The 15,802-nt window shown below is 45.0% G+C and overlaps 1 protein-coding gene across 2 annotated transcripts in view; it reads right to left on the reverse strand.

Annotated features, from left to right (window-relative positions):
• Positions 1-11,795: 11,795 nt before the first annotated feature.
• Positions 11,796-15,802, reverse strand: part of LRRN2 (leucine rich repeat neuronal 2) — a 155,945-nt gene continuing 151,938 nt past the window's right edge. For both annotated transcript variants that reach the window (XM_082228145.1, XM_082228146.1), the window contains exon 2: positions 11,796-15,313. In XM_082228145.1, coding sequence (XP_082084271.1) covers positions 12,889-15,039 — 2,151 coding nt within the window. In that variant the 5' untranslated portion in view covers positions 15,040-15,313 and the 3' untranslated portion in view covers positions 11,796-12,888. The remainder of the gene's footprint in view (positions 15,314-15,802) is intronic.

Consider the following 15,802-nt stretch of genomic DNA (forward strand, 5'->3'; position numbering starts at 1 on the left):
GCAGTAAATTTCTCCCCCCCCTTTTTAAAAAAGAATAAAATAAAATCAAGTGCTTAAAATAGTGTGGCACACAATGCCCTCAGCTGGATTTTCCTGAATTTAATAAATTGCACATGAAACTCACAAAGCTGTTTACACTAAGAAGGACGAGGGTAGAAAGGTAGAGAGCAGAAGGTGCCATGGAGGTGCCTGTTGTGTTAGATTGTTATTCCCCAAGCAAATGTAAGATGTAAACAATAATAACGGCAGTGACAGTGGCAGCAGAAGTCTTCTGGTTTGCAAGAGGGAGATGAGACCTCAAAGTGGGGCAGGGATACATGCTTTCAACAAGACTTTCACACTGCAAATGAAACCATCAGCCGAGGAATCGTTCTTTGGTCTCCCAAATAGATCATTTCTTCATCCCATCTGTTTTTCTTAATGTTCCTGTTATTTACTCAGGAAGGCTTAACTGCAGCATAAAACTTTCCCCTTTATCATGTTCATAGATTTTAAGGTCAGAAGGAAGCATTGTGAACATGAGTTTTCTAATCTTCCGTGTAGCACGAAGTAGAGAAATTCACCCATAATTCTTGCATTCGGCCCATTAACCTGTGGCTGAACTACAGTGTATTTTTTGGAAATGCTCCTGCAAGTGATGTCTGTTGGCAAGCAAATAATTGATTTACCCATTCAACACCCCCCATTGCAGTCATATATTTGGGATGCCTTCACTATCCTCATAGTTTCTTGGGTCCAAACAACGCATTATATGCAGTCACATATATATTTCTCTCTGACTTTTTCTTTATTTCTTCCGCTCCCATCTCTTTTTCTGTTCAGCCTCTCCCCCCCCAGCTGCTTTTCATCCGGAGGGGGGGGGCGTACCAGTATCTTTCTCATCACAGGGTCCAAAGCTGTGTGGGGAGAAGCTTTTGATTGGGAAAATAGTATGAAAGCCACTTGTCCCCCAACACCATGGAAACTCACAGCCTCTTGTCTTTCCAAGGAAACAGAGGAAGATGCAGGTGTCTATGTGGCCACTTCAGTGCATTGCAGATGTGGACAAAAGCTCTGACCATACTGAATTTCCAGTTCCATCAGCCCATGGCAAGGAAATATTGAGCCACATGCTGAATTCAGCCCAGAACTGGAGTTTGACATATTGTTGTACATGCTGCAGTATCTATGTTTGCAATATGCAAAACACAGATCCAGATTGAACAGAAGAGTATGCATATGAGTGCCTCACTATATGAGCTGATACAGCTGGACCGGTTCCCCACAGCTCTCATGCGCCAGCTTTGTAAACAGGTTCTAGGACTTACCGTGGTGTGCAGATAACTTGCGATGAAGTGCATTTTATTGTTCAGAAGCTGTGTATAATGCACCCATAGATCCATGATTGTAACTCCAGGTGATGGTTGTGATTGTGTGATAGAATTTCACTTGACCCATGTAATCATATGGCTAAGTCCACAATCCTGAACGGAGTGTAATTTCCCCCCCACCCTGGGTGTAATAACAGTCACAATCATTCATTTACAGTGGTATCTCGGGTTACAGACACTTCAGGTTAAAGACGCTTCAGGTTACAGACTCCTCTAACCCAGAAATAGTACCTCGGGTTAAGAACTTTGCTTCAGGATGAGAACAGAAATCGTGCTCTGGGGGTGTGGCAGCAGCAGGAGGCCCCATTAGCTAAAGTGGTGCTTCAGGTTAAGAACAGTTTCAGTTTAAGAATGGACCTCCAGATCAAATTAAGTTCTTAACCCAAGGTACCACTGTACCTCCATGGATAACAGTCTGAATCCTATCACACCACCAGTTTCAGCATTGCAGCTCAATTTTGATATGAGTATACTTGGTATGTGATGCCAGTGTTGAATCTGTTTCATATACATGGGATGTGCCAGTGGTTCTCCAAACTGTGGCCCATGGTTCACTTTCAGGCAACTTCCCTCCCAGATTATGATGAAACAATAAAAGTCCCAAGACCCTCGTTGCTTCATATCAGAAGAAAGAGCTATAAACAAGGACTGTTATAATGGAAGGATCCATCTGAGTTTTACTTCTACTACATTTTAGTTCTGCTTCTGCACTGGTTAGGCTTTTAGGGTTGTTATGAAATGGTTTAAAATAATGGTTTAAAATGGTTTTATATTGTACTTGGACTTGGATTTGTCATTTATATATGTGAGCTGCTTTGTGGAGCATGGTTTCCAAAAAGCAGATTATAAATCCTATAAATGAATAAACATGCAAGTGAGTAGGCTGAAAAGCATTTCCATAGGAAAGGGCGATGAATTAAAAGCCCTCTCCTCCTGGACTCCAGTGCTGCTGAACCAGTGAACTGGGTTCTAAGAAAGCGGAAGGTGGCGTAGCTCTTTGAAGTCACTCATGATCAGATATCCCTGTGGCACAAAAATATGCAGGAATCTGCTACCTAGACGCACTTTCCTTTCCCTTCACTTCCTGCTCTGTACAACTGCACCAGAATGAAGAAGGGCCTCAATTTTGAGTTCTTTCCCATGTAGCAACCCTAATGGCAGAAAATGTATCTTGCAAAGACCAATCAATTGGAGCTCTGTGACAGCACTAGGAGGTCTCCTAAGAACTCTCAGAACCCCTGCCAAACAATCATTTCCAAGATTCATGACTGTTTAGAGTGGTATGATACTGCTTTAAATGCATAGTGCAGATGGGGCCAAAGACAGGGTGTGGGTGGGGATACCCAGGTTAAAATCCCCTACTCAACCACAAAGCTCACTGGGTTATCTCAGACCAGTCACTATCTCTCCTCAGGACTGTTGTGAAGATAACATGGAGGGAGATCCATGAATAATGTCTCCTTGCAGGAAGGATGGGGTACATTTGTCATAAGCTTAATAAGAACATTTTTAAAATGTTTAAGTTTTATAATGCACACCTTTCTTGAATAAATAAAAACAGTCTCACGTTACCCATTGTCCTACTGACACACTTTCCCCAGGGTGATGATAAGCATGGTTAGGGCAATAGCTCATTTGGAAATGGTCTACTCTGAGTCAGGGGATGTTTTGGATAAGCAGAGCTGTGTTGAGTCACGTTGGTGGGGCTTAATATGCTGCTCCCTTTTGAGTGGCACCAGCTAGAAATGTTCCTATTCTAAAAACAAACAATGGGCGCACTGCCCCACCTTGAGCACTGATTTGTTCCAGTTATGCATTTTCTTTAAAAGAGGCTTTTAAAATTGAAATTACAAACTGTAATTTCTATTTCAATGCCTGACACGCACACACACACACACACACACACACACACACCTCTGAACTGGAACAAACCAGTGCTCAAATGGGGCAGTGTGCCCATTGGCTCCTACTCTGGATACAACCCTTGTGGGCATCAATTGTGCTGGCATCCTCTAGCACCATCACTTACTGGATCTGTCTAGCCAGTGGCAGGCTTCTGAAAAGAACATAAAGCAAATGGTGAGAGGCTAGCTTAGAGAGAGCCATTTTGTTTCATTCTCATGAGACAACATCTGGAAGTGACTTATGCCTGGCAGTCAAAAATATACCCCCTGTGGAGTCGCACAACTGCTCCATTCACAGGATTCAGCCATGAGCTACACAGTGGCCCATAAGTCCCAATAAGCAGGGCCTATAAAATTTTGCAGCCATTATAATTCACAGTGCACAGTTCATCCTCTGACTATTCCCTCCTGATTAGTGATGTTATCACGGCGCCACCTTCAAGGTAGTGATTCATGGAGGCAAGGCTAGGCTGACTTTAATAGGAGCTTCACTGATTTGTGGCTTTTTCTGCCTCTCTGGTGCATGGGCGAGCCTGTGAGCCACTTCAGACAAATACCAAAGAGCCATATGGAAGTGGAAGGGATCCAGAGAAGTTCCTTTTGCCTTTGTCTGAAGTGGCTTTCTCTAGTTGTGACTTAGGAACCTATAGATCTGCCTTATTCCAGATTAGACTATTTCTGTCTGGTGTTCTTGCTTTCTAACATTCAGCCACTGGGATTGTGGCAGTTTTATCTGCAGCTTATCTACACATGCATGTTAAGAGAAACCTCAGATGGTTTGTTTTTTTTAATCTGCCCTCAAGGATGGAATAGCTGAGCTTGCAAATTTTTGTTTCTGTACTGCTTTGGGGAAAAACCCAACACCCAATGCTTTGAAGATGCTCTCTCAGATCTTCCAAGTGTCACTACTTTCCAGGGACAGTCCCAATTTTTCAAAAGCTGTCCCTGCTTCTGGTTTGATCCTGGAATGTCCTGCTTTTCCTTAGGATGTCTCTATTTTCATCAGAGAAATGTTGGTGGGTATGGAGTTATCCAACCCTCGAGCCATCTGAAGGGAAGTTTTTAAAATGTTTAATGTTTTATTATGTTTTTATATATGTTGGAAGCCACTGAGAGTAGCTGGGGCAACCCAGTCAGATGGGTGGGATATAAATAGTAAGATTATTATTATGGAATAGGATGTCCCTATTTTTATCGGAGAAATGCTGGAGGGTATGATATGTGTCTGTGGAGCTATTACAAGCTCCTTTCCATGCTATTTGATACGTGCATGGGGGCTGTGACTCCAAGAAGTATTATTGGTCCATCTGTCAGCATCTAAGAGCCCAGCCCCTGTCTGGTATGCCCATTGTAATGCTCTGTGTCTGGGGTGGGAAACCTGTGACTCTCTGGATAATGCTATGTTGTCTGGGGCTGATGGGAGTCCAAAACATCTAGTGGGCACCAGGTTGGGGAAAGCTAGTCTAAAAGAGCAGGAGTATTTAAAGCTAATGCAGTGGCAGAGCTTGGGTTGCTTTCTTCCTAGACAAGGGAGGCCAATTCATTATTTTCATTAGGCCTTAGCCCAGAGGCTGCCTGTCTAACTGTGTCTGAAGTCCTATACTCAGGAAATGTTTCCAAGGCTATGCTACTTTGCTCCAACCCAGCTGCACAGCTGGGCATCTTTTCTAATTTTTGTGTTGATGCTTCAACAATAGCTTATTATGATGACCGTCCTTGCATTGAACCAGATGCTTGTCTTTTACCATTAGGCAGCTTCTCTCTTGCCTGAGTCATTCGGGGGTGGGGGGTGGGGAAGCTCTGCTCTCTTTGGAAGGAGAATAGCTAAAGAGAGGAAAAGGAAAGCTACTTTACAATTGATATTGGCCTCACAATCCAGGGTAATAACAGCTGTTAGCTCTGTCAGATTAGAAAGGTGCATGTTGAAAGGGCAACACAAAATGTCATGTAATACAGTTCTGCGCTTCCCTGCCAGGGATTCATTGGTGTTGAGCATTCGGCCTTGCACCAAATATGTGTTTTCTCAAGGTGGGTTCTTCTGATGGCCATTTCCACCTTGCCATAGGTTCAGGTCCCCACAGAACTGGGTTGTCTGAAAGAATCCAAATAGTGATGGGTGCAGTGGCCAGGCCACTATGCTTTGCCATCCTATATTGGACACGTTTGGGCAGTCCGGTTCCATAGGGCGCTTAAAGTAAGACTCTGCCACAGCAGAATAAGAAGCTGCCTTATACCGAGTCAGACCATTGGTCCATCAAGCTCAGTATTGGTCTATTTAGCTCAGTCTCCACTGACTGATAGTAGCTCTCTAGGATTTCTGGCAGGAATCTTTCCCCAACTCCACCTGGAGACGCTGGGGATTTAACCTGGGATGATTTTCTTCCAAAAGGACGCTCTGCCACTGAGCCACTGTCCATGTATTAGGTTTCTATCCTGAGTAATGTTGGGGATAGTCATTGCCTTATTGACTATACAGTGGTACCTCGGGTTACATACGCTTCAGGTTACATATGCTTCAGGTTACAGACTCCGCTAACCCAGAAATAGTGCTTCAGGTTAAGAACTTTGCTTCAGGATGAGAACAGAAATCATGCTCCGGCGGTGCGGCGGCAGCAGCAGGAGGCCCCATTAGCTAAAGTGGTGCTTCAGGTTAAGAACAGTTTCAGGTTAAGAACAGACCTCTGGAACGAATTAAGTACTTAACCTGAGGTACCACTGTAGTTCCAACTATTTCAATTTTTTCTTTTATGCTCCTATGACAGTAGCCTTGTGGCATCTCTATCCCATTAGGTTTAATTCAGATGAGCTCAGCTCAGTTCACCCTGACCAACAATTATTATGCAAGAAACAGACTTAGATAAACATAATGTTAATAGCGGGATTTGTAGACAAGGCACTCTCATTCCTTGCACCAAAATTAGACCACAGCTAGAAAACTGTCCCAAGTGTTGATGTTCTCAGTGCATTTCCCTCACTGTTTGCACAGCTAGCATGTAGCTAGATCAAAATATGTAGACCAGGGGTAGGCACCCTAAGGCCCATGGGTCGCATGCGGCCCAATCGCCTTCTCAATCCGGCCCATGGACGGTCCAGGAATCAGTGTGTTTTTACATGAGTAGAATGTGTCCTTTTATTTTAAATGCATCTCTGGGTTATTTGTGGGGCCTGCCTGGTGTTTTTACATGAGTAGAATGTGTCCTTTTATTTAAAATGCATCTCTGGGTTATTTGTGGCGCTTGCCTGGTGTTTTTACATGAGTAGAATGTGTCCTTTTATTTAAAATGCATCTCTGGGTTATTTGTAGGGCATAGGAATTCATTCATTGCCCCCCCTCAAATATAGTCCAGCCCACCACATGGTCTGAGGGACAGTGGGCCGGCCTACGGCTGAAAAAGGTTGCTGACCCTTGCTGATTAGATGTAGACTATCCAAACAAATGGATAAAAAGGAGGACCTCAATGCCAGGTGAAGGTCAAATATCTTGTCTTGTCAAATATCAAAGGCTACTTTCTCTGTTGACATTCCAAAGCTTACTAAACATTATGAAGATCCTCCTGGCTGATTGAAATGTGTGTGTTTAAAATGAAGTATAAAATGGTGAATAAGTATAAAATGGTGAATAATACATTTCACCAGTTCTGGAGGGAACAGCTTTTGACTGAAAGCAAAAGTCAAACAAGTGACGTACAGATTAAGTTGCTTACATCAATTTTGTACATGCAATAGTGACCAGAACTATCCTGTTTTCTTCCTGAGCTTGTCAAAATTAGAGTTTTTCAGAGAGGATTGTGTTCATTTTCCTTCTTGGGGTGGGCAGGCTGCTCAGAGAGAGAGCCAGTGTGGTGTAGTGGTTAAGAGTGGTAGTCTCGTAATCTGGGGAACCGGGTTTGCGTCTCCGCTCCACCACATGCAGCTGCTGGGTGACCTTGGGCTAGTCACACTTCTCTGAAGTCTCTCAGCCTCACTCACTTTGCAGAGTGTTTGTTGTGGGGGAGAAAGGGAAAGGAGAATGTTAGCCGCTTTGAGACTCCTTAAAGGGAGTGAAAGGCGGGATATCAAATCCAAACTACTACTACTACTACTACTACTACTACTACTCTTCTTCTTCTTCTTCTTCTTCTTCTTCTTCTTCTTCTTCAGTAGAGAGAGACTCATCTGAGTTGGCAGAGGAAAGTAGAACGCTTGCCCTTGAGAGGTGGTGGACTCTTCTTCCTTGGAAGTTTTTAAGCAGAAGCTGGATGGTCATCTGTTACAGATGCTTTAGTTGAGATTCCTACATTTCAGGGGGTTGGACCTGATGACCCTCAGAGTCCCTTCCAACTCTACAATTCTATGAATTTGTTGAACACCTCACCTGTGCAATCCATGTCTATGGAAGACATTGCTATTGTTAAGGCGTTTTTGCTGAGTCAGCTGTGTCCAACAGTTTTGGAACTCCTCCCTGATTTGCTGTTTATGGCATTGCTGGAGCAAACCCAGATATGTGTTTGGCCTGCCTGGCCTGGCCAGGAAGCAGAGACAGCCAGGCCAGTGCTAGATATTGCTGCTCTGTGCTGCTGTTTCATTAAAATATTGGCTCTGTGGTTTTATTTTAGGACTTCAGTGTACAGTGGTGCCCCGCAAGACGAATGCCTCGCAAGACAAAAAACCCGCTAGACGAAAGGGTTTTCCATTTTTCAATGCGCTTCGCAAGACGAATTTCCCTATGGGCTTGCTTCGCAAGATGAAAACGTCTTGCGAGTCTTGCGATTTTTTTTCGCTTTCCCCCCTTTTTCTAAGCCGCTAAGCCGCTAATAGCCTTTTAGCCACTAATCCGCTAAGCCTTTAATAGCCGCTAAACTGCTAATAGCGCTAATCTGCTAAGCCGCTAATAGGGTTGCTTTGCAAGACGAAAAAACCGCTAGACGAAGAGAATCGCGGAATGGATTATTTTCGTCTTGCGAGGCACCACTGTAAATTGTACCTGTTTTAATTGGGATGCTTTTGTAACCAGCCCTGGGATTAAATAAGCAAACAAAAAACCAAAACATATCAAGAACCCCACCCCAACAAACCAAAGGAAACAGAGTGCTTTTCTGCTCAAACATGACACGCTGTTGTCAAAGAATTGGCTCCAGATTTTAGAATTGTATGGTTTGGGGAATAGAGTAGTAAGTTGCCTAAATGGGGGAATGCAAATCCCCCCCCATATGCCTCTGAGTAACTAATTTGAAAGGGCACTGTAGATCAAAGAAGCCTTGCTTCATGACAGCAGTCCTCATTTAGGAAGTTACTTAAGCATGCATTTAATTTAAACATGGGAATTAGGCCCCATTTACTCAATGGAGCTAAAGCACATGATTAAAGTTAAACAGAAGATTAAGTGCTGTGCCCAATGACACCATGACTGCCAAGAGCAAATGTTTAAAAGCCATCAAGAAGGCCCCTAAAACCAGGAGCTTGAAGGATTAAACTGTATCCTCCTTGCTTCTGCTGTCAAGAAAATGTCTCCTAGGAGGTGCCCAGCTAAATACAGTTGTGTTTTATAGGGGAAGACCCAAAAAGAAGAGGCTTGCATTTTGCCAGATGAGGCAAACTTGCAGCCAGCATCGGACTTTAAGGCTAATCCCTTTCTCACTTAGAAAAATAAATTCCAGTGTTAGCCTTTTCACACTCATCGTGTTTTATTAAGCACTGCTGTGGTCAGTTTAGGGAAACTGGCCAAGAGCTGAGCTAACAATTCAAGTGTGGTCTGTTCCAAGGCGAAGTTCTGTATATTGGACATGAAAAAGGCAGCAGGGGAAGTTGTGAAATGTAGCTGTTTTTAATGAATTGTGTTATATATTTTGTATGTTTTATCTGTCAGCTGCCTCGAGAAGGCTTTCCCCCCTTCCGTGAAAGGTGTTGTAAAAACTTTTTAAAAAATAAATACATAAATAAATAAATATTGTCCTGGGAAGATTCAGGTGACCTGGGATGAAAGGTTAAAAGTTTTCGTGGGAAGTAGGTTATCTACAGCATCCAGCCAGAGTCAAATTACACCATGGCATGAGGGTTGGGTGTGGTAAATAATATTGGAAAATGGAATATCATCTCCCCTCCATGAGACTGCAGGCAACCCCCTCTTGAGCTAATAGGTACCACATGCAGAAGTGAATCTCACATTGCTGGCAGATTGCTAAGGCTGGGACTGCATCTGTCCCATGCCCTTTTAATTTTTAATGACAGCCTTTCCATTGTACACCTTGAGCAACAGTGAGTTATTTGCTGTTGTTACCTTACAGCAAGCTTGCTGTAAGTCGTAAGGGAAACGTGTTGGTTTTCCCTTTTCTCTCTGATCAACTCAAGGGCCAAGGCCTCCCTCCTGCTAAAGGGAGTTGGCACCGTTGTGTTTACAGCACTCTGGCATCTTGTATGCACTGTTCCCTGGGCTTTTTAAAGCTTGCTAATGCAGCATATTCTGCATTAGATGATTACTGCTGAAAAGTGACTGGAATTTCCCCACCGGCACTTCAGTTTTTAATTGATGAACCCAACCTCGGGTTGTAAAAAGTAAGGAGTGGGATTTCTAATCCCTGGAGGGATGGGCTTTTGCACAGGAAAGCCCTAGGCAACTTTCCTCTGCAAAGCTCTGCCTATGCCCTTGATCCTATGCTGTTGAACTCTTGACATCAAATCTGCTGAATCCCTTTTGCTGTTCCAGAATTTTGACCCCTGCTCCCCCAGCATACACACCAATTTACCATCTTCTAGGCCAGGGGCAGCTCACAGAGTATCCTATGGATATTACTGGACTCCAGGTTCCTTTGGTCCCAGCCAGCATGGCCAACGGTCAGGGATAATGAGAGATACAGTCCAACAACATTTGGAAGTCACCACATTGTCTCTTCCTGTCCTAAACCTAGCCCAGCTCTGTAAAAAAAATTGGCAATCTATCTTCCCTCTTTTCCCTTCTTTGAAATCCTGATTGCATCCTCTATTAAGAGAGGTGCAAAGTCATTCCCACTTCTGTTTATTTGACCATTGTTGGCTTACCGATAGGGGCTCATTCATACATGTCGGGAAGTTAAGCAAGGGGCTGGACATGTTTTCAGAACTCAGAAATTTCAGACCAATTTATTGGGAGGAAGGTGAGTGTAGCTAGTAGTTCTTGTTCATAGGTGTGTCTAGAGGGCTAGGATGCAGTTGTGTATGGCTTCTGGTCCCTGGCATTGTAACTCATGTTGAGGAACCAGTGATCCACATTGCTGACAGGGATTGGAGAACAATGGACCAGCACTTTCTGATGGATGGGCATTCTGGATGGATGTGACCTACCAAATACAGCCAGATCACTAGGCTGAAGGCCCCACCTCTAGGAGAGGAAATTTTGGATACATTTCATCTAGAAGAAACAGCCCTTGGGCCCCAAGTTCACCATATCTCATGGCAACTCCAAGAAAGAAGAAAATGGTGCTATTCTAGAATAGCTGCTCAAGGAAGGCTCTGCATGATATACATACCCCATGTCATATTGGAGAGAGTTCCTTGCCACTGTAGGCCCACTTAGTGAGAAGGTTGGGTGTCCATGGATGATTGCCTTAAGTTGTTCGCTGCAAGCAGCAAAAAGAGTACGTCCAGACTCGCTTCCTACTATGGGTGTGGGAATATTCCAAGGCAGGAATGAGGAACCTCTCCAGAAATTCTTGGACTCCAACTCTGCTTATCCATCTGCACTGGCCATGCTGGCTGGAGCTGATGGGAGTTAGTGTCCAACAACCTATGGAGGTTCACAGATTCTCCATCCCTGTCTGAAGGGATTGATACCTTCTTATTGTGCCGTGGAGAGGAAGGGAAGCTGCTGCTTAGAAGTGCCTTATGATGAACACTGTGCCCAGGGTCAGTCCCATTGTGCTGTTGGTATATGGGACTAAGGACTAACCTCCTCTCCCTCACCAGGGCCACTCATTCTGCTCCTGGTCTTATTTGGACTATTGCCAGCCGAGAGAGCCCTGTTAGCTATCCTGCCAATTATCACCTAGGCCAGAGGGAGTTGCACTCTATACTTTTATTATTATGCAACTGTTCACCAAATTGTTGGTTATGCAGAGATCTAGTGGATGCATTTGCCATGCTTGACTGTGTGCCAGCTGGAAAAGTGGGATACGAATAAAGTGACTATTACATCACATCTGACGGCTGCATGATCCTTTTCGTCAGGGATGGGGATCCTGTGCACTTCCAGCTGTTGCTGGATTACACAGCCCATCAACCATGACTGTTGGTCATGAAGAGTGGGGCCGATGGGAGTTGCAGTCCAACAGCATCCAGAGTCACTTGCTGGTGTGTTTGCACTGCACCAACCTTGCCCTTCATCCTCCCGATAAGCAGCACCAGTGATGGGAAGTCAGGTAAATGCTGCTGCCCCATCGATCACTACTGGCAATGATTCTTCTGTAGAACAGTTTCTTCCTATGTGTTGTACCCCCTAACCCACTGATGCATTTGTTTATTTTGCTCAGCTAGGAAGAGATTTGGGGAAAGCACACTGCCCACTGGTATGTTTCATTTGCAATTTTAATTGGCTTATCAGAGACAAAGAGGTGATGACAGAGTTAGAAAATGAAACATTTATCCTCTCCCCTTTTCCTCACCCCCTCACCCCCTCCACTTGCTTTTGTCTCCTGGGATATTTTGAGCTATGCAGCGTGGAGATCAGCCACTTCAAAACGAAGAGATTCTTATTCTTTGAAACCTCTCTTACATTAAAGATTATCCCCCCATAGCCTCCCCTCCCCACTGCCCACCCCTTAGCTGAAGCAATGCTGACCTAGCATAAAGCCTTCTAGCTATGGTAGATTGGTATACAAAGGATTTTTTTTCTTCTTTTCTTTTTCTTACAAAAAACAGAAAAGCAGGAATTTCTTCACCCTCCCTCTTCCTCTTTTTTTAAACATTATTCACAAAAGTTTACAAAATAGCCTTGAAATTAATCTCCAATCCACTTTTGAGATCCAATCCATTTTTGCTAACTGATGTTGCTAATAGATTGAAGGATGCATTCATTGTTCTGAGGACCATTATTGTTCTTTGTGATCTCATAGCCCCATAAGTTTGCCTTTCCTCCATATTCACCTTCCCTAAGGTGGTCCCCAGGAGGCAACCCATGCAGCCTACAAGAAGAGGCTTGGTGGATTTGGTTCAAGATTAGATTCTCGATGGGCAATACACATGTACACATAAGGGAAAAGCCTCTTTTTTGTATCTCCAAGGGAGCAGCAATTTGCTGAACAAAACGTACATTGGTAGCAGGCTGCCAGGGGATCCACAGGCAGCCTATAAAGGGATGGTGAGATGCAAAGCTTGGTGCTTCCAAGCTCATGGTGTCTGCTCTCTGGGCACTGACTTTCTTTGCTGGAACTTTCCCTCCATAAACAATGGATTGTTCATCTTGGTATAAAAGAACATTTGTTTGGCCAAAGTGGTGATTTTTGTTGGGTAAGGGGACATCCAAAGGGGACATTTTGTTGTCTTCATCCTCCATGCTTATTGTTTTCATGGCTGAGCTTTCCCCCCCATTTATATTTGGTAATTTTTTTTAATCCACCAGAACTTCTTGCCCACCCTCTCTGGGGGGAAAAAGCTCCCAGAATCCTTCAGGAGTCTAGTGGTGTTGCTTGAACTTCCATGGCTAGGAGTGTCTCACTTTTCCTCGCTTGATCCCAGTGTTTGATATAAGTCGGATACACAACACGCACTGAAGAGGAACCTGACTTCCATGGCATGCAGGCCCTGTGGCTCCCAGGCTGCGGCTTGAGAGCACCCAAACCATAGTTGCCTATAAGGCTAATAAGCAGCAACAAAACACAAAGAGACAGCACCAGTAGGGCGCTCTGCCTGTTTTCTAGGTACTGGTATTGTGCCTCTTTAGTCCTAGCATTGACGCAGGACACCTTGCTCTGCAAGGCTACGAAGGCGACGTGAAGGCAGGCCCAGTATTCTGTGCTGTGGTGTAGCCGTGTGATGTTGTACATATGGGTGCCTGTTGGGAGACGGGCCACACTCATCATGTCCAGGCTGGGGTTGAAGCTGGACCATGTGAGGTTGGAAGAAATGGTATTGAGATGAGGTTTCCAAGCAACCAAGATGTGGTAGGCCTGGACGTCTTTCACCAGCAGCTCCAGAGTATCCTCGCTGAAGGGGAAAGAACTGTTGACCATCAAGCTGATGCTTCTTGTATCGGCACCAATGAGATTTTGAGCCATGCATGTGTACAGCCCAGCTTCTTGTGCTGTAACCTTGTGGATCTCTATTGTCCCTTCAGGGTACACTTTATACTTTCCATCTTCAGAGTAGGGCATTAGCTTGAGACCTGATGGTGTGACCCAGTAGATCTCTGGCTCTGGTTCTGCCAGAGCCCTGCAGTGAAGAGAGACATCCTCACCATCTGCCACCTCCAAATGGGAAGGAAAACTTTTGTCGGAGATGAGGGGCAAGCACCTGTCAGTCATTTCCCTGAAAGGGACGTCGCGGATGTGCTTCCTCTTTAGGTCCGGTGGCTCAGCACATAATGTGGATTGAGGCTCAATGAAGCGGATGCGGTTCTCTGTACTGTTGACCCAGCGGATGACGCAGTCACAGCGGATGGGGTTGCTATGGATACTGATCTCCTGCAGATTGGGGAGGGACTCCAGTGTCTGCTTATGCAAGGCACTTAGGGCATTGTTGTTGAGCATGAGGGTCTCCATCTGGGGGAGGTGGTGGAAAGCACTCGGGTGAATGTAGGATAGTTTAGGGTTATTGGTCACATCCAGCTTGGTCAGTTCAGGCAGGTTGATCAAGGCAAACTTGTCAATGGAAACCAGCTCCTCCATGTTGTTGAGTCCCAGTTCCTTGAGGTGCAGCATATTTGTGAAGTCACTCTGCTTAATCCTCTGAAGCGGGTTTTTGTTCAGATCCAGGAACTTGAGACCAGGGACTTGCTGCAGCGCCCGTTTGGGGACATTGACCAGCTTGTTGTCATAGAAAGAAAGGCTCTCCAGACTTTTCAGGCCTACTAGCGCATAATCTGAAATCTCCTTCAGGTTCATTCCAGCCAGAACCAAACTCCTCAGATTGGATAGGGCCCTGAAGTTCATATCCAAAATGGCATCCACTTTGTTGCCTCCAATCATGAGGATCTCCAAACTGGGCAACACTTGGAACCAGCGGCTGTCAACTGCCCTCAGGAAGTTGGAGTTGAGGTGGAGCCGAAGAAGACTTCCAAGGCCTGAGAAGGCTTGGGGTGAAATCCTACGTATTTGATTGTGGTTAAGATAAAGCTCCTGGAGGTTTGACAGGCCCGGGAAGCTGTTGTCAGGCAGTTCAGCCAGCTGGTTCTCTTCCAGGTGAAGGCTCAGCAACTGGGGCACATTCTTCAGGCCGAAGTCCAAAACGTCTGAGAAGCTGTTCTGTGACAAATCTAGCTCTGTCAGGTTTTTCAGATAGTCCAGCTCGCTCTGCTCGACCTTGGCAATATTGTTACTTTGCAAGAGAAGAATCTGTGTCCCCTCTGGCAAGCTTTCAGGCACTGTGGAGATAAACAAATCATTACAGTCAACTGTGGCTGCTTCCCTGTACACAGACCTGGGCGTGTACCATGGCCTGATCTGGCAGACACATTGCAGTGGGCATTTGACCTTCCAGGGCACAACAGGGATTGCAGTGGTGGTTGCCATACAGATGAGAAGCAAGTTCAGTTGGAAGTGTCTCATTTTCAACTGGCAAGTCCAACTTCCATGCAAGGTGTAAGCTTTTACAGGACACATTTGGAACTCAACATAAGCAAAAACAAAACCCAGAAACAGGGAAGAGCAGACAGCAAAAATCCACTGCCCTGCCACCCCTGGAAGCTTCCACAGAAGTTGTTGTTCCTGAGGGAGGGTGCTGTGCTAGGGGTAGGAGGCTTCCTCAGCTAAAGAGGTCATCCTAATGGGCCTTGTGGTCCTTCTTTTTCTAATCAGAGCTTCTCCTTTTCCTCCTCCATAAGTGGTTCATTTTTTCTCTGGCTTGCATCATTCAGACTTCTTGTTAAGGCTGTACCTGAAAGAGATAAACGAAAAAACTTTGTGTAAGAAATGAAATTCACAAGCTAGTAACACACAGGAGTCAAAGCTTAGCATGCCATTGTGGAGATTTCGTACAGAGCTGCTGTAAGTGTGGCAGAGGCAGTGTTTCAGAACTCATGACCGAAGTATGCATGTGTCCATCATGGGTTGACATTCTGTGAAAATTGTTCAAATCTGTTTGACCAAAAAGGCCTCATGGCTTGCTAACGGCTTTCAATGTTGTGTTTTAATGTTTGCCTGCTTCCCCTTCCCCCCCATGATCCACTGCCTACAGCCAAGTCTTATGATACTACTGCATTTGTGCCCGTCCTTCTAGGGAACAATGCCTGCAGGTTTTACACCAGGCATTCTTAAAATCCAGTACTCAGCCAGGGAATTGTGTATGTGTGCTGGAGGGGTGGGGGTGGGCAGCAGCAGATTGACAGGGTCTGGAGAGTAGTTCACCCAGGAGTCATTGACTGTG

Source organism: Podarcis vaucheri, assembly GCF_965113315.1.
Source record: "Podarcis vaucheri genome assembly, chromosome: 6".
Classification (NCBI taxonomy): Eukaryota; Metazoa; Chordata; class Lepidosauria; order Squamata; family Lacertidae; genus Podarcis; species Podarcis vaucheri.